The sequence below is a fragment of the Heliangelus exortis genome, chromosome 5 (genome assembly GCF_036169615.1).
Source record: "Heliangelus exortis chromosome 5, bHelExo1.hap1, whole genome shotgun sequence".
Classification (NCBI taxonomy): Eukaryota; Metazoa; Chordata; class Aves; order Apodiformes; family Trochilidae; genus Heliangelus; species Heliangelus exortis.
Genome location: NC_092426.1, coordinates 11,059,378 through 11,086,429, shown reverse-complemented (window position 1 = coordinate 11,086,429; position 27,052 = coordinate 11,059,378). Strand labels below are relative to the sequence as shown.

The following is a 27,052-nucleotide window of genomic DNA, read 5'->3' as shown; positions in this document are numbered from 1 at the left end:
GAGAGGTTTATGGAACTGCACAGTACCAGCAGCAGTGCAGAGGAGGGAGGTAGGAGCCAAACAGCTGGGAATTAAGAGAAGTTTAAGCTTCTATAAAACTGAAACCTAACAAAGAATTGGAAGCTCTTGAGTTTATCCTCAGCTGTACAAACCCTTTCATACACTGATCAAACTCTGAATTACCATTGGAGATGGATTTCTTCCCTTTACTCTATCCTTAGTTATGTTCAAAATTAATGTTGTTCTGTTAGTCAGAAATCTCATTTATTAGTAGTAACTAATTCATGACTGGATCTTGAGCAGAAACACAGTAGTGATAACTGCACCTCATTTCTAAATCGTCAAGCCAGAGAAGATTAGGGAAAAGATAAGAGGCAGATACAGTTTTTCTTCTAGCACTTAAGAAGCAGGAAAGGAAGAGGACTGAAGTAGAAGGAAGCAGCTCTCCATAGTCAGTAGACTTGTTTGCAGTGCCTGGAAGTGTCTTTGTCCTTTCACCACAGCAAAATGTTCAAACAAAATGGGTGGAAGATTATATTAGATACCATCACATCAGAAACAAGTGGTTATTAGAAACCCCAGTTCCTAAAAGTGAGAGTACAAATGCTTGCTCATGCTGGATTTGACCCTCACACACTAGGTAAGGAACAAAACAGATTCAACTTTTATGCTGGTATTTATTAGGCTGCAATTTTTTCATCCTTTAGTAGCACAGCACAATCAGAATCTAATAGCATGTCCAACCTAAATGTTAAATGTTTTATGTCTCGGCATTATGTTAATATTCCCTGTGCTTTTTCCTCAAGTTAACAGTAACTTGGGCATTAATATCGGCCACTTGGATAAGACAGTTTTCATGTTTTCTAGATAAGGTACATGCACTTTTCTTCTTTTGCTCAAGAAGACTGTTCTGATTTTTGCATTCTGGCTTTGAGAGATCAGAAAGCAATACGTTTTGAGGGAAAAAAATCTGTATCGTAGGTAGGATTCATGAAAACCAATGCACCTGTACCCAGGCTTTTAAAAACAAGCAAGGGAATAAAGATACTATCAGTCTGCAGCAATACAAAGCTCACCTTTTCCTTATCCATGACCACAGTGGATTTCGGTCACAGGGCCAGCATGTTTCAGATATGCCCTACATCATTTTATTTGTTTCTTCCTTAAACATTTGCCACTCTCCAGTGAAAGGCTCCCGGACCCCGCACGGCAGTCCCACCTTGCTCTACATCTACAGCAGCCGAGCCTGTACCCTTCACTCGAGAACGGGCTCCGGTTGGCACCTCGGGGTGGGAGGGGGGTGGGAGCGGGTTGGGGGAGCTGCAGGGGCCTCTCACTGCCCACAGGGCACCAGCGGCTGAAGAAAATCCTGACGGAAACCCGGAGCGCTCACGACAGCTCAACCTTCCCCATCACACAGGGGGTCGTGGGAGGAATATCTTGGACTGCGGGGCCCACCCCAAGGCGTGGCTGGAACCGCGGGGCCGGCTCCACACCCCGGGCGGAGCGGGAAGAGCCCCGGACCCGCCACCGCCACCGCTCGGGGAGGGTTGAGGGGCGGGCACCGCCGCCAGCTCCGCCTTCGGGGTGACGCTCCGGGAGCCGCGGATCACGTGTCGCGGGCAGCCAATGGGGCGGCAGCGGCCGCATCCCCGCGGGTGGGGGGCGGAGGAGGAAGGGGGTGGGGGGAGGGCTGAGGCCGCCGCCGCCGCCGTCGCCGAGGCCGGGGGGGAGCGGCAGCGCGGGGCGGGCGCAGCGCGGATCGGTGCCGCCGGGGGTTGCGCCTTTCCGGTCCGCGGCGCGTGGGACGGCCATGCCGAATAAAAACAAGAAGGAGAAAGTGAGTCGGGGGGGGTCTTGAGGTTTGCTCGGGCCCTGGGGGGAGGCTGTGAGGTGCAGGCCCCACGGGGAGGAGGGGCCTGGGGTAGAGCGCGGCGGGGAGAGGGGGGCGGCAGCGGCGAGCGGAGCCCGGCTCTGAGGGGGCGGGCGAGGCGCTCACCGGCGCTGAGGAGAGCCCGGCGAGGGGTAGCCCCTTTCTATCCCCGGTCTGTGCCGGACCCCCTTGCTTCCCCCCGGAGTCGGGTACTGGGGAGGGGGCAGCTCTCGGTAGGGCCTAGTCCGGGGGGTGCCGTAGCGAGTGAAGAGCGGAGGGGTCTCGGTATCGTCTTGCCGGGCCCTGGGGTCCGCCTCTGCGAAGTCGGGGGCGGGCGCGGAGTTGGGGGCAGCTGGAGGGAGGGAGGGAGGGAGGCCGTGGGTTTGGCGTGCGGGGGAGTGCTGGAGGGAGGGGATGGGAAACGTGTCCTCAGCCATGCCTGGCGGGAGAGTGATCTGAGAGGGGGTGTCTCCTACTTCGAGGCCGGTTCGGGTGTGTTGTGGGGGGAGCAAGGAGTGTTTTTCATAGCTTAATGGCTTGGAGGGGGTCGAGTCTGTCCCCACAGCTCCTTTCCCTGTCCCGGGAAGTTTGTGCTGCGTAGCTCTGGCTGCAGGTGAAGTTGTGCTTCGGGGATCACCTCAAGCACTCAAGGAGCAATAGCAGCCATACATAATCTTCTCACCTTTTCCTGATAGTGGGAGAAAGTGCAGCATTGGCCTCGCTTTGCCTCAGTTTTCCCCAGTGCTCTCGGGAGTGATTTGTCTGGCAGCCATGAAAGGGACCTGAAGAAGTGATGGTTGCAGAAAACTTCTAAATGCAGCTGAAAGTTAACTAGGTTGTGCTTTATATTGTTAGCCATGTGAACGGAAATCAGAAACAGTGAGGTAGACAGTCTGTCTCATCCAGCTGCTGTCCCTCTAAACCTTTTCTGCTTGGTATGCTTCTGCTGGTCTCTTAGTTTTTCAACATTGTATTTAAATTAGGTATAAGGAGGCTGGATGTTGTGGTTTGGGAGGGTTTAACTTTTTCTTAGTACCCTTGCCATCTTTGATATTAAAAACATTCAAACGTCTATTTACTTTCTTCTGAGAATAGTAAAAAAATGTTATTGGTGAAGGCTTCAAGTTAAATATAGTGCTGTCAGGAGGAAGTTTGAGTTATAGGCCTACTTTTAGTATTAGTCTTTCTAGCCCCTAGAACAGACAAAACAACAAAGTGTAAAATGTGTACTGCACTGATGATAGTTTCAGAGATAAGCTAAATATAGATTTTTCTCAAGTTAAAACCCAAAGATGAAAAAGGTGATTTCTAAGATGCAGTTCAAATCACTTGCATTTTTTGTCTGTGCTAGCTTAGCTACATGGACATTTATTTTTATGGGTGAATTTTGAAGCATATGAGAAGTGTTTAAAACAGCTTTGTAGAGATAGTTCAGTACAAAGATTGTCCAATCAGACAGTATCTTCTTTGTATTTTTTTGTATATCTTCAAATAATCTTCGTGGTGTCTAAAAAGCATGAATTTCTTTACTTCAAAATTTATCTATACCTCCTTTTCAAAGTAACTGGAGCTACAAACTTTTTTTTTTTTTTAAAGGAACCTGCAAAATCAGCCAAGAGTGGAAAAAGTGGCAAAGATGCACAAGATAACCAGGAACATGAGGTAAGTATTACTAAAATATGTAGGCTTTTCCCAGGCAAATTTGTCATAACTCTTGCAGACTGTTTTAAATTTCTCCAGATTGTTAGAAGTTTGACATGACAAGTCGCTGTGAAGAAAATGGTTGTGGAACTGTTGCCCTGGTATTTGACAAAATGTATTTTTAAGACTAAAGAGAAAATGTGTTTTGAGCAAGTTAATTTTATTTAAAATAAATAAATGCTTGCTTGGTACAGTCTTAAATATTTACCCATTTCTTTTCTGTTATGAGGCATACATTATTTTATTTCCTTGTCTTTCACGAGGTTTTGGACTTCTCTTTTAGTTGCTCATTGCAGTTTCTGTAATTCCCAGAGCTTTATTTGCTCAAACTGTTGATGATATCAGTTAGATATCAGTAGCTTGTTATATTGTCAGGAGACCTTAGGCTTAATCAAAGGTTGCCAGTTCTTTTGTTGTGTGCTTTCTTTTTATAGGTACACAACAGAGTGTTCCATTTCTGACTGATTATTCTGTTGAGGAAGTGGTTTGTTTTTTTTTTTCTCTGCTTTGCTCTGTTTTGCCTATCAGCAAGGTGCAGTGATTTGAAAGGGTCAATTAAGTGATTATTCACTCCTTTCCCCATATTAGTCCAGAAACTCAGAATTAATAGATTTACTTAATTTGGAAATCCACTGTTTAGGTAGATTCTGAAATTTCCTTTAAAAGGTTCATACCAGCCTCAATGTAAAATGCTACACTGAAAAGCTTATATGTTTCAGCCTCTAGACTACATGTCTTGATACTGAAAGATAATTTTTGATAACAAAGTATTTATCCAGGCTTGTGACTTCTCCCTCCCTGAAATGACAGTTGAGGGTGGGTGAAGGGGAGCATTTGGGATGTGTCTTCTGATGTACTTCTCCCAAGTCTCATTTGCTTCTTCTGCAGAAAGATGCATGTCATAAATTCATAAGATCATTAAAACTTGGGTATTTTGTTGAATTCAGATGGAGTTTTGGTGGAGGCAGCTAGCTACCAGGGAAACCCTTAAGTGGAATGCATCACTGTAGATGTTCATGATGGTGTAAATGGATGTACTTTATCGTGGTACATTCTGTCTTTGCAGTGCATTGCTGTGATATTAAAAAGGGTATTACTTTGTGGAAATTTTAGTTCCAGGGCAATTCTGAGGCTCGTCATTACTAGCATTTTTGCTGTACACTTGCTGACTGCTTATTTTCTGAAACTTCTGAACGACAATCTGGGATCAAAACTAATTTTGTTGTTGCTTCTTAGTACTTCAGGATAGAATGTAAAGCACTCCTAGTTAATTAGTGGAGATCTGTAAAAGTTAACAGAAAAGATAGATGCTGTTTCCTTTGTAATTTCTTTCTCTGCAGATGTAGGCTTGTTGGGTTTTGTTGTTGTTTTTTTCTGTTTGTTTTTTTCAGTTGTGCTTAGAATGTGAGAGAGATGAATCTGAATGGGAGAATATGTTGTAATGGCCGTGTGTTTTTCAGTGATCTTCCTGGTGGAATTTCAAATTAAGAGTACAGTTTACTTATGTTACCTGTGATCCTATGTGAGCAGTGACAGAATGGGAACAACAGAAATTGGGAATATGACTGGCATATACACTATGACTGCCTTTCCCAGTGGGCATTAGTCTGTACAATTTTGAACAGCTCAATGTTTGACTCATTAGCTTAATTAATAGAATAATTGCACAGAAATAGTAATGTAGACTTTGCGTTCTAATGTGGCTCCCTTTAATCATGGTGTATGTTAGCTGCTACTTACATGAGCTGAAAGGAGGGTAGCTGTTAACAGAGTGAAGATTAGTAAATACAGAAATATTCTGGAGCACACTATATTTAGGTTTGGTTTTTTTCTTTAAAGAAGTTGTATTCATATTGCTTTGCACATGTGCTTTAGCATGGCTTTTAAAAATGCTCCCCTAGACTATGAGTAGATTTGGAAATATGTTGGTTAATTTAATTTTTTTTTTCTCAAGATACATTTAATGCAAATGCTTTTAATACAAATTAATTTAATGCAAATTATAGCACACAGTTTCTAGAGTTGAAAATATATTGAAGGAACAGGGACAACACAAGCAGCAGCATCCCACAAACAATTTATAGGCACTTTTCACAGAAATTTTAGGGATTGGAAGGGACCTCTGCAGATCATCTAGTCCAGCCTCCCTGCCAGAGAAGGTTTTATAGCACTTAACTAGATTAATGATTCCTTGGACTTCTGTAGATAAAGAAGTACAACAGATCTTAATATTTACATAAACGAACAAATGTTTTTCCTGTCTTGCAGTCAGGAAAAAAAATATTTCAGTTAAGTGAAGCCATACAGCAGGTTTGAAAAGGATTTGAAATTCTCACTGGTATGCCAGATCAGGATGGTCATGCTAAAAGAGGGCAAAAGTACTTAGGCTGATGGTTTTCTCAGTTTGAAAATTTTAGCAGTAGCCCATAAGCATCTACAAAAGTACTAAAAGAGGAGCTGCAGCACACAGGTGACCTGCAGATGTCATTTCATTTAAATCTCAAAGTATCCCATTCTAGTTCTGTTTGAAAGAAGGGACCATCTTGCCTGTTTTCCTGTCTCTATCATTCCCACCAAGCAGGTGTTTAGGGCAAAGAATAAAAGATGATGATTCTTGCAGTACCTGTGCCTTGGTTGCTTGGTGTGATGCCAAAAATACATGCTACATGGTAAGAGTGATCTGTCACTTCATATTTGCTGTGTGTTTGCTAGTACTCAAGGAGAGGGATTCAGAAACAGTGTAGATTTATGGTCTTCCATCCAGGTATAGTTTCTTTAAGCCAGTATGCCAGGCTTAGAAGGTTAGAAGAACATTAGAAGGTTGCTTAGCTGAGGTGTTGTGTAAAATGGTTTTCTTTTTATTGATGATTTAATTGACTTTTTTATATTGTTGCATGTGATTATTTTTTTTCCAAGTCCTGCATAATCTCCCCTAGGTGGGAGGACTTCCATTACTTTGGTTGTCCTTTGTTTCCATATTCTATTCTCCGTTTTGTGACAGAGCTGCCAGAATTGCACAGTGTGTTTAACTGACAGTGCTTTGTTGTTCTGCACCCTAATGCAATTATTCCACTTGCACATATTGTTCATTTTTTGAACACTTAAGAGCTAATATGATTAAGCTCCCATTTAACTTTAGTCTGTAACCTGTTAGTAACCATTAATGAGTTACACTAAATAGTCACCAGAATAGTTGAATCTGTTCCTTTAAGTATAACATTTTACTTCAGTAATTAGTCCAGGATATTAGTGTCTTTTGGTTGAGAACAAAGACTTAATCTGTTGTGTATTGTTTTTCTTTTGTGGGGGAGCAGTATCTCTACTCTGGTAAAATACTTGGGGGTTTGTTTACCAGTGCCCAAAACCTATACTAAAAACACAAGTAACAAAACAAAAAAAAATTAAATACGTGGGTGTGGGGCTTGTAACTTATGGACATATTCCCAGTGACTTAACTGGCCTTAGAGGAAGTTACTTGCTTCAGGGATAAGCTTTGTTATAGAATCCATTTTTGTCACAGAGGTCTCCTTTTGAGTCAATAAGTAATAACTTAAGGTCAGTCTAATTTGTTTAGAATGAGGTAGTTTGGTAAGAGTTAATGAATGTTGAGAAATGTTATCTTTTTCTGTCTCTAGCAAAAATCTTAACATTTCTAAAAATTTGTGGGTTTTTTACAATACTTTAACAGTAGTTTTCAAAAGAACCACAGGGGAGGGAAGTTAAAATTTTAACCATATAGGGTCCTATTCTGTCTGTCTTGCCTGTTGGAAGGTGTTTGCTAAAACTTGCACTTTTAGCCAGTCATTGAAATGGTCTAGAAGGACTTGCCCAGTTTGCTGTTGTGGTGATGGAAGGGTCAGAAGTAGCTGGTAACTTTTCATCTGAGGCAGTAGCGGGTGACTGGGAGTGGTACCATCTTCTATGTCTAGCTGGACTGGTTTAAGAAGACATGAAACTTCTAAATATAAAATTTTATTAACTGGGAATCTAGGTGCTGAGTAGTTTGTAGAAAGGAAAGACTACTTTTGTGAAGTATTGGTGATTTTCAACAAGTGAGAACAGAAATTGTAACTCCTTTAAGTTCTTGTGTCATGCAGAATAGCAAATTGAAGACTGATGTGGTTTGAGGAGTACATGTGTGTTTGTGTGTATTGTGTATCTCATTGTATGTATTTGTGTATCTCATTGTTTCCCTATGTTGCCCTGGTTATTTTTTTCTACTTAAAAGGTTTTTGGTTTCGGTTTTGTAGTTCAGACAAATCAAAATGTAATAAAATAGAAGCAGCATTGGACAATTTTCTTGGCTGCTGAGAAAGTGTGTGATTTATTGACAGTATATGTTGCTAATGTCAGACTATAATCACTGTTGAAACCAACTAAAAAAAAATAAATTTGGAAAGCCTTATTGTGTACTGATTGATGCGTTTGTACTTCCTCTGTCTTGCAGTTTTTCAGTAGGTTTGTTAAATGCTGGTGATAATTCAGTAATTTTGAAAGAAAAAGCCTGACAGAAGTTTTTCTTTCCTGCTTTGTCAAGTCTTTTTATTTATTATTTAATTTCTCTTTACCATTTCTGAAAAATATTGCCACTGTGTCAATGAGATACAGAAATCTCTCCTTAATGAGCCATCTTTAAAATACTTCAGCAACAGTAAGGATTTTCATCTCTCTGCCAGAAGTCAGGCCCAGCCTGACTGGTAGGCAGAATAGCCAAAGTTTTCATAAGGTAGTTCATAAAGAGGTAGAAAAAGATGTTGAAATCAGTAGTCTTTTGTATGGAAGAAGAGAGATTCTTGGATTTAAGTCTGAAGTTTTTAACAACTAGTCCTCTCAGGTTTGAACTGCAGAATTGCTAGAAATTTACTGTGCTAGACCTTCTGTTTTCTGAAGATTTCTAGAGCTATTGGTTTGAGGTTTTACTTCTAACATTAGCAAAACAGGACTTTAATCCAAAACTGCATATGAAATCAGGATGGATTTTCTCTTGAATAAATAAAGTCTGTGGGCTTTGGGCTTTAAACTGAGGTGCCAACTTGTTTAAAAAATTAATTTGAAAACTAATTTTTGTTCATGGCTTGCAGTTCTGATTTTCTTTCCTAGAGAAGTTTTTTTAGGGTTTTTTGGTATAATTATAGAAAATACCTAAGTGTAGTGAATGAATATACCTTTAGTACTAACTAACTCAGGTCCCATTTGCTGACCAGAAAGCTGTACTGTGTGCTGCCCTTAAAGCAGAAATGCAATTTTTTTGGTTTTGACTTCTGTAATTTCCTGTTGTCAGTTTTCATTGACATCTTGTCTTTTGCTTTTGGGAACTGGAATTTCATTCTATATCCAAAGCACATATACCATAATACTGAATAGTGAAAGAGGATACTTTAACACTGCTTGGTAGGTAACTTTAATATTATGCTTTTAAAATTAATTGATTGAAGAAATGCATCGAATACTACTGTAAGTATTTCATTACCTAAAAGGGAGATGCTTCTGAAAACAGGATCCTGTACCCTTCTAGTTCTTACACAAGGCTGACAAGTGCTTTTGTAACACATGATGTGTGAGGTCTTTGGTTTGTGGTTTGTTTTAGTACTTGCTATCCTCTGCTTCCTAATTGTTCTTTGAAACTATGAGTTACTTTCTGGGGGAGACAGCACTGAAGGCAAAGCCTGTTCTAATCAAAAGGAGTAAAGTGGTCTTCAAAAATGAGTATCTGCAGTTTGTAAATGGAAAACATCCTTTTCATCCTTTGTTTCAAATAGTTTGTTTTAATTTTTTTCATAGGACTTAAGGCTTAGCACTCCATAAACCTTGAGAGGTCTCAGGTGTTCATTAATGCACATGTAGTACAGAGCTGTTAATATAGTTATCCCATAGAGTAAAAATAGTAAGAAGAATGTAGTAGATGTTGAATCATATGTTCATAGACTTTACAGACATTAAATTCTTTGGGTTTTTCCCCTCAATTTCATTTGCAGACAGAATAAATTTGAAATCCTACAAGTGAGATGGTAGGCTTCGTTTTTTTTCTGTGTTCCCCTTCCTCCCCCCATCTTGGAGGATAAAAGATGGAAAAAAACCTCCTGCCCCATCTCCTAATCTACTTTTTAAAAGGTGACTGCCAAATATTATAGTTTGCTACACCTTTATAGTGACTGTGAATTGATACACTTCCTCATCACCACTTACTTATTTATTAGTATGAAGTACAGAAAAGTAAACTTCTCTTGTGATTTGTACAATAAAAGTATCTTGAGAGCCAAAGGTGAAATGATTTGATGTAACAATTCTTTAGAAGCAGACATGGTTGTTGATATACTACTGAAATGCCTAGGAACTGTTTTGGACTGTAACTCTGGCATGTAATACAAATATCAAATTGAGGGGTGGAGCTGAGGCAAAAAATACTGCAATATGAGTATGTGAAGTAAGAAATTATCATAAATGGATCAGGGAGCACAAGAATACAGATATTTTTGGTACAGCCACACAGTATACAGTAGATGTAGCTCATCAGTAGCTTTATGTAACTAAAATTTACAGCAGAGTGTAAGAGTTGTGGCTTTAAACAAATTAGGCATTTGTGTGCATATTTTACTTAAAATGTGTGTGTCTGCATATATGTTTGTGTGTGTGTGTATAAAAAGCTCAGTGGTAGCTTTTATTTGGTTTCTTGAAAGTAAAAGGGTGATTCAGGCTCATCAGAGAGAAATTACAATTGAAAATCAACAAACTAAGAATCTCAATAAGTGATGACCTGTCTTAAATTATTTTAATCTCAGTATAAATGTTTTTAAATAATACTTAGGACATTTTCTGGTTTTAATAATATTTAATTAGCTAACTGCTGGTTGCAGGTAACAAATTTTACTTTTCTGGGGGCATTTGTTTTTTGAAGTTTCCTTATAGAGGATGCATAAAGAAACAAATGCTTGCTTCCCATGTTTGTGAACTACCAGGTGCTCACTTGTGGTGTTTCAGCCAACAGAAAGCAGCATGAACCCACTTAGTCTGAGCCTGGGCACCCCGTCTTCTTTCCCAGTACTCTACGACCTCAGGCTGCAGAGCTCATCGCTGACTGAAAGGAATCAAATGTCTGTTCCTGGAGGAAACTGGTTAAAACTAAATTAAGCTTACAAGGAGCAAATGGAAACCAAGACTTTTGCTATTAATACTTAACTATGAATGTAAAATCACAGTGCAAGAATATCAAGGGTGCAGTGCACCAAGCTGAGACATCTTGGGCAATCATCGGTATTGGGTTTATGTGTTACAAGTCAAGTGTGTTGCACAAAACTGTGATGAACCAGTTCTTTAGAAGATACGATTAGAGCCTTCTGTGTAAGCAGCTAAGAGGAAATACAGGCAGTGCTTCTTGTCAGGGAAAGTAAACTCCAGCAAGAAAGGCAGAAGAGCTTCAGCAAGTTGTCAATGAGTTTTCTGAAATAGTCTGTGACTGTAAAACTTACTTTGCACACCCCTCCCACATGGAGAGGGCCAGGTGAACTTCACTGTTAGTAGGAAACTTCCCAGTCTCTGATGCAACTCAACAAACTTCATGTTATCTCTGACAAAACACTAATGGAACTTCATAGTTAGACATCAAGAATAGCCAGCAGTAGCACTGCTATACGTACATGCAAAATCACAGTTGCTAAACAAGTACCACGATGTAAATTAGTGAGTGCTGATTACAGTGTGCTAAAATATATAAGCTTTGTCATCACTGTCCTGTTGGAAAGTTAATCTTTTTATCATTATAATAATAAGGATCCTCAAAGCTCTAGGATGCAGATCTTGCTATCTTACCAAATAAAAACATAAGTTATGCTGAGACTACCATTGTACTATCCAGTATATCTCAGCCACTGAGAGAATCTTTAATGATAATAAACTTGCTAGAAAGGCAGCTGCAAAGATCACTCTAGCAGGTAAATCCAGATTATCATTCTGGCAAATGATTTTGTTGAGGAAAACCAACACAAATCTAAATTGCAGTCTCTGTGAAACCAACCAAAGCCTTCAGCCATATAAAGTCCATCTCCAGAGGCTCCTCCATAACCTGTCTGCCCAAACAATCTTGTGGCAGTGAAACTAGTGAACAATAGTGGCATACTAGCAAGAATCCTCAAGAAACTGAGGACCTCAGAACTGTTTGCCATCCAAAATGGTACCCAGCAAGCATACTGTTTCCCTACTTAGCTGGATTGGTTGTGGATCCTTTGGATTGTTTATGACCCTTTTTGTGTCCAGATACTTAAGAATTCCTTCCAATTAAGCTTTACATAGTTTGCACCAAGTCTCTGTAGATTGAAAATACTGATGTTAAAGATTATAACTAGCTGATCCATAACATACTCCTTCCCAGTCACTGGGCACTACTTGCATGAACTAGAATTACTGCAGACTCTCTGGATAGCTCTGTCGAGCCTTATCTTTTATATCATAGTAACAAGTGTTTATTCTAATGTTGTTCTGTTGGGAAGAATGTTGCACTGGTGGTGTTAACTCAGCACTGAAATCACCTGACAAATGATGTCTATCGTCTTGAACAACATCATGGTCCCAGCTGTTAATTTAAGACTACCAGTGCACCTCCTGCAGGTATGCTGTGCATGTATTTACCAAGTTGATGGCTACCGGGCTGTGTGTCAGATACAATTTGTCCCTGTTTCCACTCCCAAAACGAAGCTTTAAATGAAGCTCTGTAAAGGAGAGCTCTGCAGCAGAGTTCAAGACTCCTGGAGTGTTCAGAGATTTTCACACTACTTTGAAGTTACTGCAGAGGGCAGAAAACTGCACAGAAGGCTTGTAACTGCTTTCCACCCATTTTCCCTTCTTATCTTTGATTTCAGTTCTCATGTCAAGAAATTAAGTTCTACTTCTGAGTCTAGTTATGCTATTATGTACTGGGCCTCAACTTCTTAGCCAAATTATTTTGATTACATACTGGACACTTACACAGTTTTGAAAATGAAATTGTAAATGTCCCTGTCATGTTCAGGAAATTATTTTTTTGTTTCATTTTAAGTGTATTTTGGATATAACCCAGAATGCTTTCATAGCTGCTTTTCAGGCTGCCTTCACAAGAAGTAAGTGCTATAGATCAGACCTCTGTTTATCTTAATGAAAAATAAGTCTATGGAGACTACTTATACCAAAAGGAAAAGAAGGAAGGGATTCTGCATTAATATGTGCTCTCTCTATTCTCGGAGTCAGACTAATGATTCTTATAGCAAATATCTCTAATGCATTTCTCTCTCTTTACCTGCCTTTCACAGAGAATCATAACTATGTGTTAACTGGTACAAAGTTCATCTACGCAGACTTAGTAGTCCAGAGTCATTTTCAAGGTTCTGACTTGTATGTGACTCGCTGCTCCACCCTGGGATGGTGTACGCATTGATATCAACTTAAATTCAGTGGTGATACTCATTAGAGGGGAGAAATTCATGGATTTCTGTTAGTCTGATCTGTGTCATGAGGCACTATATAGGATACTGCCTAGTAGCATGGTTTTTTTCAGGCAGATAGAATTTCTTTTGCCTTTTACTTTAGGTGATCTGATTTTTGTCACTAGTAAGCCATGCAAATTTTTAAATCTTGAATTACAGATGAATTCAGGTCATATTGTTATTATCTTCAAATCCTTACCCTTCTCAGGCCAGTTTATCTTGGAAACTAGTATGGAAGCCTGCTGCATTGTTATAGAAAGGACCCCACTTGGAAGCCCCCTTGATTTTGTGGAGCAGGAAACTTTGTGTACTTTAGTATAATTCAGTTATTAGTGAATGTGCTTTCAAAGGTAAGGTATGACAGAGTTCTGGTTGCCCACGTTTGGTCAAGGTAGCCTGAATGCCATGTTTCTGGGGGACTTTCAGAGAGGAATAGGGTCTTCTGAAAGACATGTTGGCCCTCCTTGACATGTTGACCCTCCTTCCAGATCCCAGTACACTCTCATGTCCTAGAGGGACAACCAAAAATAAAAGTCACAACATGGGCTGTTTGATTATTTCAATTTAAAAAGAGAAGCAGCTGTAACTGTAGATCCGTGTGGTCTACTCATCTTTCTTTCCCTAGTCACAAACTTAGTGTTATGTGCTGATATATACTTGCCTGCATATGACTTAGGAGGGTGAGGGATACAACTCTGCTCAACACAGTGATGTTAAGATAAGGAATATACCACATTTTGCTTGATGCAGGCACATTCAGGAAAAGAAGGGATGCAAGGGCTGTGTATCTTGAACTGCCACGACTGGCAAGAAACTTCCTCCTCTCCTCTCCTCTCTGCCTTTCATTCTCCTAAATTATTTCTAGATTATTCAAGGGAACTGAAGAAATGAACTATCAATTTTCAATTATTAAAAGCAGCAATTAGGACAACAAGGACCAATGTGATTTTTACTTTATGTTCTTAGAAGTCTTTAAAGCCCTTAGTTTTTAAAAAGGTATGTATCAGAAAATCCAAAGGTTGTGTTTTAATTATGATCTGGAGAAACACATTCTCAATCTGACATTTTTTTCAGATTAATTTGTACATGTTTTTAGGGGTTTATGAGCACTTTTGGCATTGAATGTGTCTGAGTATTTAGACATCTGAGTAGGAGGAAGCTGCTTGTCAGAACCAGGGGAAGAATATGTATTTCCCAGTCTAGCCACAGGAGAAGAATTCATTAAAAAATTAGTTTTATTGTTCTGGTGCCTAATACGTTCTCTGATATAGCAGAATGTCCATTGCTTATTCTCAGGAATTGTGGTTTCTGAAGCAGTTTGGTTTGTTACTGGAGTAAGCAGAGTTTGGCTCTTTGATATGGACTAATCAGTGTTGTACCTTCATAAAAAGTTAAGTATGTTAACTTTGAAACCTTTAGCAGATTAATACACAGACTGGTAGTCTGAATTTGTTTCCTTTTTAGGGGGGTGGTTTAGGTTGTTTATGTGTGTGGCCTAAGCTAATTTACTTTCTCCAGGTGCTCTTCTGTTCCAGGGCTGGTTATATGCATGCTCTGGAAACTCATGGAAGGGCTTGTAGACCCAATGACTTGCAGAGGTCATTGGGTACAGCTGTGCAGTGTAGTATTCAAATGATAATTGACTGAAAACCATTTTGGCAGTTTTCTGGTATGTACTGTCTGAATGACTGAAGCATGGCTGAAAGCAGGGATGATCATGGTTGATGGTAGAAAGGAGGGGGGAAATCTGTTGGATAAATTGGCCAGTGATTCAGAGCTAGAATTACACTGGAGTGATCACTGCTAGCTGGTAAGTTGCCATAGCAACAAAAAAATACTTTCTTTAAACATTTCTAATTAGAAATGTTACCCATTCTCTTAAATAACTACATTTGGCTAATTTTAGAATTTATCTGCAATTTAGAATATTTGGTTCCCTGAGGTGTGTGTTACCTTGGGATACCGTAGTGTGTGCATGTGTGCAGGCACATGTGAGCAGTTGTTAATTCAAAATTGAGAATTTGTTTGGGAATAGAGGAAGCAGGAAAGCTGCTTTTCCTGTTCCAAGTAATGAACAAAAAACAGGTGGGAGTGGAATACAGCAAGATCAGAAAACAGAACTAGGCTTAAGCACAATATTGAAAATAAAGAATCCTATACAGTAGTAGTGTTTATACTGCAACTTAATTAGGTTTTATTTTTTAATACTTGGTAAGTCATTGCTGCTTAAATTTTTGTGCAGTTTTTCTTTCTGCTTGGTGTATTTATAATTTCATTTGAAATGTTTTTTTAAAAACTTGAATTAATGGATAGAATTTACCTTGTAGATCACCTGTATTTCAGAAAAAAAAAAGATTGTTAAGCATTTAGTGTTTGGGATTAAGAAGTGAAATTGTTAGAAAAATGCAATGCAATTGCAAGTAAATGCTTTTAAATTGCTGATTTATGCCATTTTTACTGAAACAAGTTTGAGAGTATTTTTGGTAACTTAAGACTTCTGGAGTTCAGTGTACTGTCCCCCCTTATGTGCTGTAAGGTTGAAAGGATATCTGCTGTTATAGTACTAATTTCACAAAACGGTCACATGAAATGTATTCAAGGAAAACTAAGTGTTGCTTTCAGTTGTGTCTTTCAGTTGTGTCTTTGCTACTTAAAGTACTGTGTGCACAGTATAGCACAAATTGTTAAACTATTATTAATACATATACATTTGTCCAAGTTAGGCTACTGGAACAAAATTTGAGTAAAATTACTGTCTTAAACTCTAAAGGTAGAGAAATTGATACATGGTACAATGTACACTGAATGGGTACACTCCAAGACCTTTTGAGAAGTGCTGATGAGTAAGTTATCCTGGAAAACGTTTTTAGAACATGAAGAAAAGTGGTTTCTGCTGTTGTGGCCATATCACTATGAAAATGCCATTGATGATATCTCATACAGGAATGAAACACTGCTTCCACGTCTACTATACTTTACAAAACTCTAAATCCATTCAAACTGGCAAAGCAGTAGTGTTACAAGTCCATCTCCATCCTGAATCCCATCGGCCTCTAATTTTTTTCTTATTTCTTATCACATGGCTACTTCCTGAAAAGGAAAATGTGTTTTCCCTGTAAGAGAGAAGTGCCAAGGTATATTTTAAAATGTGTGAGCTTTAGTGTAAAACAGTTCACAAATTCAAGAGGTTTCTACAGCAAAATAAGGTCCCGTAAAATGAACTGCAATACTTGCAGTAAGATTTCCTGCTCAGCTGTTTTCTATATTCTTAGCGTGGGTCACTCTAGATGTTTTATCATTCTTGCAAAGAACTTCACAAAAGTATTCATATGCAAAAACTTAACTATTACCTACTTGAAACCTGCTTTTCCTACTTAAAAAAGAAAGGCAGCATCACAAGTTCTGACAGGCATTTGTTAATGATGTATTTTATTCAGCTGGATAGAGAACACTATCTTGAGTAGTCTGGGAAATAACAGCAACATGAAAACCTGTAGGTGGACACAATTTTTCTGGGTTTGTTATTTACTTCATTCAGAGGTACTGTGACAATCTGATAAGGATTATTAGAGTAAAAGCAACTTTCTCTGAGTATGCCATAAACTGCTACAAACAGTTATGTAGTTTTTGAAGCTGCTGGACCTACTACAATAATAAGACTCTCATTTAACTTTGTATTAAAGCCTGAATATCCTAAGCCAAGCTTAGGACTCCAGCAATGAGACACAGCACAAATAGGCGGTGAAAGGTTCAGCTGCTGTAAATAGACAAAGTCTTGTGATCCCTTTGAAGCTGAAGTTAGCCAAATACCTTTGGGGCCTGGAGTTGTCAGGGAAAAGGTGAGAGAAGCTGAGGAACTACACTACTTGAAAATTTCTTTTCAGTTAGGTGGTAAATTCAAATAAATGAGCTAGTACGGGTAGTAAGGGATCTGTTCCCAGATGTATGAGGGCTACGGTACAGAAATGAACACTGAAAGGAGGGAACAGAAGAATAGACAGCTGTACATTCAGAGGATGATGAATAGAGCAATTTGTTTAAAAGCTTATTTTGCTTAATTTATTTCTGTAACAAAATCAGGTTTTTAGAAGATTTTATTTCTAAGTTCAGTTGAATTTAACTACTTTGATTTCTTTTTAAACAGGTGTCAAACAAAAAATCAAACAGCACTCCTCCCCCAGCACAGCTATCGAAAATCAAAGTACCAGCACCACAGACAGTACTGAAGAAAGAGAAGCGGCAGAGTTCTTCGAGGTTTAATGTTAGCAATAACAGGGAGCTTCAAAAACTGCCAGCTTTAAAAGGTATGTCTTTCTAAATTAGAATAACTCCTGTGGGATCTTGGGCACGAGACAGAGAAGCATCTCAACCATCATGCTTCTTGTTTCTGGACGTATGTCAAGTATAGACATGTGCAAACCTGCATGCTTACACACACAGTTGTAGGATTGTTTTGGTTTTTTTCTTCACCCCTTACATGAGGACTTCCAGTGAGTTGTATAGGAAATAACAAAGTTTCTTCATTCCAGAAATGTGTGTTCACTCACCTTGCATATAAGCAGAGTATTTGGGTTCACAATGCAAAATACCAGTCATCTATACACAGCATAGCATCCTCAATCCCTACTTCGTACTAAAATATCTCTTCACATTTAAGACCTGGTCTATCGGTATTTATTGGTCTGGTTTTCCTGAGCATGGGTCAAATGTAGTGGAGTCTTTTCAGTGAATATGAATTTTTCCTTTGTCAATTTTTAAGTTTTTTGATCTTCTAGAATGATGTTTACTGCCATCTGTGATGAAAAGATAACTGACACTAAGTCTTCTCTTACTAGTATGGCTTTTATCATCTTTAGTTTAGGTACTGTTTGTTGTGTAGATAGCTGTTTGCATAGTATTATGGCAGCTTTTAGTAGTATTAGGGTAGAATTTTCCAGTTGTGGTCAGATGTACTTATCTGTTGCTTAGGAGCAACTGATTTGCTCTGAAGGCTTATTAAAAAAAAACCAAAGTGTGATGCATACAGCTTGCCAGCGTTCAAAGTGAGCAGTGAAGGCCTAATGGATTTCTGATATGTTATGTAGTATTGTTGTGAGCAATGTGGAAATATCAAGCAGTAAGACTCTTTCCCTAGTTGTTGTTTATGTGATTTAAGGCATTAGTGTTACTTGAAAATAAGAAACCTAGCTTCCCAGCCCATATGAATTACACTGCCTTTCATCCAGATCAAATTCCACAACCTTCTGTTTCCAGAGATAATGTTTTTACAGAAATATGAAGTATTGTCTGTCATGTTAACATGTATATAAGATGCTGCTTAAATTACTTCAAGACTAAAGTCCTGTTTATTAGTGAATTTCAGTCTATTTTATTAAATTTGTAAATAAGAATACTTATTTAGCACCAGAGATAATGAATATGTCCTATCTTTTAAATTGACATTGTTGACTCACGCACAAGGGTGTGACATAAGCAAATGACACTGTGTTAAAGTAATGATTTTTATAAAAGGTTACACATACAGCCTCAAATGTTTGCAACTTGATCTAGAATCTGCGTGTGTCCAATTTTAAATAGTATGTTTCTAGTAGTGTCTGGGACTGATAGATAGATAAGAACTGAATATTCAATTAGAAGCAGAGTAGACAGTGAGTTGGAAATGAGAAAAACAGGTGCAGATGGGAAAGAGGAACAATAATTCATTTTGCAGCAGGTGGAGTGAAGTTTTAGGTATGTTTTCACCTTGACTCTCCTACAGTTTAAACTAGTAGGACAATGAAAGGCAGAAGAGCATCTGCTTGGACTTGGACTTGGAGGTGGGGAGGAGTAAGTTCTAAAACCAGTATAAGCTGTGTTTGGGGAGTATTACACTATTTTTGTGCTATGCATACATGCAAAGAAATGGTAGAAGTGCATATGCATTATGTTTGCCTTTCAGTCTGCAATCAGTGCCCCAACTCAACTGAAAAGAAATAAAAGATCTTCATCTTATCTCAGTGAATGATATGCTATATGTGTGTCCCCAGGCTGTTAAGGGTCAAACTTTGTTACGAAACACTGGTGCAATTGCTGATCTAGTGATGGGTGGTAATTGCTACCTTTAATAGTAAAAACACTGTCCAGTCTCCTGGATTGTAGCAGGTGTCTGTATGGTTAATGTGCTTGCTACATGTGCTCACTCATTGCTTAGTTCCCACCTATTAGAGTTGCTGAGAATGCAGCTGGCTGGCCACCCTGTTCTAATTTGTGCGTAGATATATGGCTTGATGTGTGTTTAGTGAGTCAAGTAGAGCTAGGAAGCTTTCTCTTTGGACAGCAATGTGAGCTGTGTGTTGTTAATGTCTGTGCCTGGACAGTAGCTAAAGCAAACTGTCAGGCTTTAATTTGAAGGACTGAGATTACTAAGGTGCATCTGACTTTTATGAAGCACTGGGAAGAATGCATCATTCCTTCGGGTTAGCTGCATTTAACCAGCTTTTGTCTTTCAAACTGCAGTTATTCATAATAGGTGGCTGTATTTCTATAGCTACAGTACCTGCAGAAACTTCTTTGTAGCAGACCAAAAGATGCCTGTATTCGCCATAAATTTTGGGTTGACTGCTGGGACGTACTTTACGTGACACTTTATTTTAAACACAGCATATAGAATGGGGTTGTCTTTTTTTACTTGGAAAGCTTGTAACTGGTAAGCTCTAAATGGTGTGTGATGTTGCTTAAATAACCACCTTAATTCTGTGCCATAGGACTGGAGTTGTCAGCAGATCATTTGACATAGTGGGAAGGGGAAGGATGGGCTACCTAGGTGGATTTTAATACAAGTTTCTTGCTGTGGAAACCCTTTACCTTTTAAACCGACACAGCCTTAATTTTTGGTCTTCAGGCATGCTGTAAACTTTCTCTTGGGTGTTGCACAAAAGTGCTGATGATAGGTTTCCATAAATTCCAGCCTATTTGCCCTGGTGACTGGTATTAGTGTGGTATGATTTATATGCAACAGAGCAGCTTATGATTAACATTGTACACCCTCGGTTTATTCAGGAAATGGAGGTCCAGGATAGCTCAGATAATGCAAAAAGAAAAGGAAATAAAATATGATTTAAGAGGCTCTAAGAGTAGACATGAACATAGAGAAGTCTGTGAGGCATTTGTTTTGTGGAGCACTGAGATCCACGGATTAGAAAAGCTGCAAGCTAGTGAAGCTCCCTGCAGCACAGCTCAATGTACCCTGATTTAGTTTGGGCAGAACAGGTAGCTTGTCTACTCACAGGTAACCCAGAAGTATCTCTGGGCTGGAGGACTGTGCCAGGTGTCTTAAAGATCTTGCCTACTGCCACAAAAAAGAGGAAAAATCTGTGCCTGCAGACTTCAATTATGTTAATTTCTGCCTACCCAGGTCTTCTTGTTAACTGACACTTTTATTATAGGTATTTCAGTTACACAAAATTGATTTTTGTTTTTGGTTGTTTATTGGGAAAAAAATTACTTGTTGGTCTTAAAATTATGTTTTGTTTTATTATGATTTGAAAACTTGCAGATTAATTCTTCGGTTATGTCAAGTCAAAATGGCAAAGGGAGTTTCAACCTTGAGAAATTTACCAGTTTATTTTGCTTTCTTAAGAAAACAGTTTGTAACTCAGGATATATTGCAATGGTTTACAAATGTAAGAATGTGTTCTGCATGAGATAAATGACACAAGTGTTCAATATGCATATTTAATAAATATATTTTGCAAGCCTGGGTACATTACTTTTATGCACCAGACCACTGACACAACACACCAAAGTATTGTTCTTTGCAACTGCAATTCACTGTTAGATTGTGGATAATTTTTTCATGGTTGATTAGCAAATAATTCCACAATGTCTGTGATTCAATTATTTTGGCTGTCATTTATTTTCAGTGATGTTGATGGGGCATCTTTAGTTCTTGGTTCTATATTACCTCTATGAAATTCTAACATTCCAAATATATGCTGGAAAAAGCTCTAGAACTTCAGTGTGTTGTGTATATGTGCTATTCATCTAGCTGTCTGTAGCTTCAAGGGGAAATTTTTGAGTCTTAACATTTTAGGAATTGCATGCTAATCGTTTGTGCCCTTAATGGCACTACATTTTCACCTAGCTCTTAAAGAGTTAGTATCCAAAGATCATCATACTGATCACATCTCTGAACTTTTAAACAGAAACAATGACCTGGGTTTAATGATGAGGGAAAGGAAGACTATTTGACTGTTCTTTTTTCCTTTTTTTTTTCACTTCTTTTTTACAAGGTAACTGCATTCACTTCCAGATCTAACTGCTTTTTTTTTTTTTTTTTCCTCCTTAAATGCATACTAAGAAAACTTTACTAAACAAGCATTTGTACATTCTATAAGCTGTGTTTACTATCTGAACCTGAATCTATTTGGAGGTCAGACAATGTTTTCTGAATTTTTCCATCTTTTTGTTTGGTTTGGTTTTAATTTTAAAAATAATTCTATTTTTCCTCTGATTTTACTGACAATGTAGTTGTCTCCTACCAAATTAGAGAAGTATGTGAGTATTGGCATCTGGAAGATTAAGGTTGCTGCTGTGATAGACTCTGTGAAATTGGACAGGTTCAAAAAGGAACAAAAAAAATGCAACAGCCAGCAGTGAAACAGCAGTGTTTCACTTCAGGTCAAGACTGTTAATACAGAAAAATAAAATCTAAGTATAATGGTTAAAAAATGTACATGTTAGAAATCAGAATTTAGATTGGTAGGGATTGGTAGGAATTTATAGGTTTTATTAAAACTTCTATTACAGGTTGACAGTCTTTTTTCCCCAAGGTACAATCTGGCTGTTAATGTATTTATAAGATGCTCCCTTTCCCATTTTGTACATTTAATTTGCGTTCTACAAGAGATTTTTAGCAATACAAACAGGTCAGTGTATTTGCACACGTTATTTTGCAAGGGTGTGTGGATTTCAGTAACTCTGTAAATGTACAGAGTTCAGGGGTAACTTGTAGAATGTGGCAAAATTTTTAAGGATGTGGTTTGAATCCCTATGTAGATCATAGGTATAAGAGAACACTGGAATTAGAATCGTTAAATAAATTATTATTTAACTCTGACTGGGATAAAAGGTTTTAGACATTGTTAAATTGTGGCAATTGTGTCACAAATCTAACTTGAATCTGCAAATAATATTGATTAAAAGAGAAGTTTTCTATTAGTCTACATTTGAAAATATAAAAAGCTCCTTAGTATTCCAAAGTGTTGCAAAATTTCCCCATGAACATGTGTTAGTCATGCATATGTAAATTTGGGCATGATTCAAAAGAGATGCTTTTTTGGTAGCATTTCTATGTATGTTTTTAAAGCTGGGCAGAGATCTGTTTATAGTCTTATAGAGTACTTCTGTGATACCAGTATAAGCCATGATTTTGCTTGTGGGTTTGAGGTTAGATTTTTGGTTTTTAGATAAAAGTGGACATTGTTTTATGAAATCTGAAAGATGACAATTGGAATTCAGCTTTATTTTCAATGTGGTTCCTAATTTATTTACAAATTAATCCTGGAGTTGGATTTTTTTTAATCTAGAAACTATAGTTACAGTATTCTTATAAGAATACCAGTATTCTTATAAAGGTATATATCACAGTAGGAAGAAATGGAGACTTAGTGAGGAGAAGTACAGAATATGGAATGCTGTGCTGTTTTCTTAATGTAGAATAATTGCCTGTGATATGATTAGACAGATTCTGGTATTTCATTGTTGGAGACCTTGCTGTGTGTGTCAATCAGGCCTGGTTTTGACCTTTTGGTGGAAAAGTTGTGTTTCTGACTTACTACTTTCAATGTTGAAATCATGCTGTCAGTCATACCTATTTGGAGAAAAAAGATGATGTTGAGGAAAACAAAACAAAACTAAATCATTAACATAACAGGTCGTGAGGGTGCCATTTTTCTGAGCTCATGCAGAATGCATGGGGGTGGGTTGTTTTTTTTTCGTTGGTTTTGTGGGGGCTTTTGTTTTCCTGGGGTTTTGGTTTTGTTTTTTTTTTTTGTTTTGTTTTTGGTTTTTTAAGCAGAGCCTTCAGGGTTTGTGCCAAATTCTGAGTCTGTTTGGTGCAAGAGGAGAACATCAGGGTGGTGTCTTAACTTGTCTCCCTGTGATACAGGACTCTGATAGGGAGGCAGGCATTATTAAAGCTTTCCTAATGTTTTCAAGTCGTAAATGGCAGTCTAGGAGAGCTCTGTACTCACGTCTGATGAATCAAGATTGCAGAAGAGGTGATTTCAGTTTAAGAGTCTGATACTTTAAAAAAAAAAAATTGGAACAAGTTTTGATAAAGCTGTTGTAACCATGAGGAAGGCTGAAAAAAAGTGAGAATTTCTCAAGAGGTCAGAAATGAAAGGTTGCTCCATGTTTCTCTTAACTGTAGAGAACAGATAAGAAAAACTGATATCAAATTAAAAAACAAACAAAAGTTTTGTTCTTTGTGCTGTACAGAAATTGAACCACATATGTTGGTAATTTCCATAAACTTCTATCCTGCTAGGCTGAAACTCAAGCAGTGTGTGTTACCTGTTCACTTAAATCTGACATCTATTTTTGATACAAACCAGACTGGCTGTATGCAGTATAGTTGAATTTATGGGAATCACAGTGATAATGAACTTTGAGGTTGTGAGAAGCGTGTTTCTTACAAGCTGTTAAGACTGGAGATGTCAATGTTTAATGTCTCTCATCTCAGAAACCTACTCCTGCCAGTTGTAAATCAGGTGGAAAACAAAGATGCAGTACTTTTGCCTTTCCAGTTTAATCACATTTCTTCTGTGCATGCATGGCATGTAAGAAATTTTGTCCAACTTCAAGGTGGTACCATCACTGTTTAGCTAAAAGTATTTCATGCCAAGTAAGATGATAGGTTAAACAAGATAATATTGTTGTAAAAGATAACTTGCCCTAAAATGTAATGCTTTTAAAAGGCAAAACACTAAGGCAAAGCAAATTAATTCTCATGTAGCACATCAGTGAATAAAATTTTGTGAAACAGATGATGCTCTTCTCCCTTGTACATGAGCTGCATTGAGCTACCTCGGTTTCTCCTTGGCTTAGTTTATGCTCTCACAGTATTTTTGGCAACCCAGTATTGTAATGAATTTATTGAAACAAAACGTCTATAAAGGAAACCACTGCAGAAGTTCAGGCTTTCCTACGTTAGTATGGTTAGGTGCTAGTGAGTGTATGTATTGTATTATGTAAAAAAAATGTGGAGACTATGCCATGTTAATTTAGTAACTTTGTTTTTGGACTTTGATCTTTAAAACATTGTGATAGTGTTGCATAAACAGACTTTTCTGTGTTTAATTTTCTTCTAAATGTTTAGAAGAGTTATTAAAATGTGTGGTAAGCATAAATATTAATAAAATGTTATCAAATTAGTATATTTTAATAGTTAGTTATTGTAAAATAATTGATATTAAAGTATTTAGCAATTTTAAAAATACTTGGCAATTATCCAGTCTAAATTATTATTGTAACATCTTAAAGATTAAGAAACATGTCTGAATAACTTCCAAAAGAAGGTTTTGGAGAAAAATATTTCACTTGCATGTTTGATTTATTTTTTTTCCTTTAGATAGTTTTACATTAAATCATAGGCTTGGATTAATAAGCCATTTTTCATTTCAACTGCCCTATCAAACACCTACTCATTAGTCAGCAGCTGAAAGTGTTAGAAGAATGCTCTACATCTGTCACTGGCAGCATTTCCTACCAAACTTGTTTCCAGTGGAGCTTGGATAGAATCCATAAAAATAGGATTTAAAATGTGGTAGTGCCTTATATTCTAGATTCTAACCTGTCCAGAGTTTGGATATAACTTCAAATGTCTTTTATTATTACCTTATTTACAAAAAGAATGTTTTGTTCCATTGCACAGGTCTTTATTATAATCAGGTCTAATAATTTTGTTGAACTAAATTTCTCCCTTTGTAAAACCTGTACTGATCAAATGTTGAATTCAATATTTAGACATGTAAGGTAACTAATTTTTTAATTATTATTTATTGTACAGTTTTCTGAATTTGGCAGATACCTACTGATTTCTCTCCCTATCTCCACTTGCAAAACCTTCTGAATGTACAGTATTGGCTCAAGGATCTGTGTGCACTACAGCAACCATGCAAATACTGGGATATACAAAGAGAGACAAATCAAATTCAAGGTAGATCTTTGCCAATTTCACTTTCAGACAGTTTTTCCTGTATTAGAAAGAGTAAATACAGTAAATATCAGTTTCTCAACACAGAAGGCAGAGCACTATTTTTTGCCATGCTTTCAAGTCTTAGGAGTTCTTTGAAGAAGGCAATTAATAGTCCATGCAGGTTTCATTTGTCCAGGTAAGGATTTTTTCTTATCTGTGTACTTTTGATAGCTAGGTATTAACATGGTGTTTACTGTCTCTGTTTCCTTGGAAAATTTCCTCTTGGCTGTCCTTTGGAATTAAGACAGAACCTTGTAGGAGAATTCCAGTATACTTCCTATTGCTGTGGTTTCTCCTCCAGAATGTGTAGTATCCCGTGCCTTTCTCCCTTAAAATAAAGTTATTGTCCTCAAGTTGTGAAGGGTTGTGAAGAGACCCTTACTTTCTACAGCCTGACATAATTTGTGAGAATGATAAGTTTTGCTCAGACTATAATTGGAGAGGGGGGGCAAAGTAAATTACATTGGTCCTACCAGTAAAAGTGATTCATGTTTATCCCTGGCCCTTTTTTCAGTGGTTGTTTAATCAGATCACGGAATCAACATGGCTGAAACTCACCTTTTCTTTACTCATTTAATCTCGGTTTCCTTATCTGGTTCAACCACACAGCTGCACAAGCCCTTGGACATGAATTTCCAATGGTGCACACTTATGTCTCAGAAGGGGTGGGATTGCAGCCATAGCTCTTGTAGAATTAGCTCAGCTTAGGCTGTCAGGCAACACTGTCTTAAGTTAATAAAGAACCAACCTGACAATAAAGGAAGTGGCTTTCTCCTGTAGTAGTGAACTAAACCAGCTCAGCTGTGGATCTGTTGACCACTGAAACAGAAGTTCAAAATAATGCAGAGGAGAGCACAATGGGACTGAAGTAGTCTGCAAATAGGCTGCTTAGGTCATTGCAGAATAGCAGCTTTAGTAGTTGTGGAATTAGGCTTTACAGTTCAGAGTAAATATCCCCTTCCTCCCACAATCCAAAAATGAAGACTCCTCATGTAGTCTCAGAGGTAACCAGCTTTGTCCAAGGTGTCTTGATGTTCACAGAAGTGAATCCAATTTTGATTCTTGTGTTGTTGATGCTCACTATCAGAGCAGTAGCTAGTTCAGAATGGAAATAAAGGCAACCTTTGGGTGGATGAATTTGTTGTTGTGGAAGTAGAGTGTCGGTTGCTTTGTAAGTCACATCCCAAATGGAGTATTTGTTTTGGAAGAGATACTTCATAATGCTCTCAGTGTAAAGAGAACTCACCAGCTAAAGTGCTGAATCCTAAATGTCACATTTAATTATATCCTGAGAACTGTAGGATTTTCCTTCATTCCCATCATCAGAAAGTTAGAAGTGATGAGCAGGGTTCAGAGGAAACCTGTACTATTTACAGTTTTGCTATGCTGTCAATACATTTTTTAATTAATTTACTTCTAAAAATGGGTAGCCAAAGTTAATATGTTTTTTGATTCTCTTGCAACAGAAGTATCTTCATAAATTTATTTAAGTAGCCTCTCGTTTCTCTCATTGATATTCATTAGCTCCATTCCATTTGCACTAATATTCTTTCCCTTCACATCAATAAATCGGTTCCTAACTTAATTTTCTTTGCAACTTTTTTTTTTTTTTTCAAATGAAGTAGCTCAAAATAATTCAGCCTAAGTCAATATTTTCCTTTGGCAAATAAAATTAAGGCTGAAGCAATGTGAGCGTATGCATACCAACTAAATTTACCTCTCAAGGTGTACAACTGGTGAGAAGATACCAGATTTTGTTAACAAAAGGTCTTAAATAAGTTTTTCAGC

The 27,052-nt window shown here is 37.9% G+C and overlaps 1 protein-coding gene across 3 annotated transcripts in view; it reads left to right on the top strand.

Annotated features, from left to right (window-relative positions):
• Positions 1 to 1,685: 1,685 nt before the first annotated feature.
• PPP2R5C (protein phosphatase 2 regulatory subunit B'gamma) overlaps positions 1,686 to 27,052 on the top strand; it is a 63,566-nt gene continuing 38,199 nt past the window's right edge. Inside the window, exons 1-3 of one of the 3 annotated variants that reach the window (XM_071745545.1) lie at positions 1,686 to 1,840; positions 3,470 to 3,535; positions 17,171 to 17,330. In XM_071745545.1, the coding sequence (XP_071601646.1) occupies positions 1,814 to 1,840; positions 3,470 to 3,535; positions 17,171 to 17,330 (253 nt within the window). In that variant the 5' untranslated portion in view covers positions 1,686 to 1,813. Of the gene's footprint in view, positions 1,841 to 1,937; positions 2,107 to 3,469; positions 3,536 to 17,170; positions 17,331 to 27,052 lie in introns of those variants that run through there. The other 2 variants (XM_071745548.1, XM_071745549.1) reach the window with 2 other exon arrangements.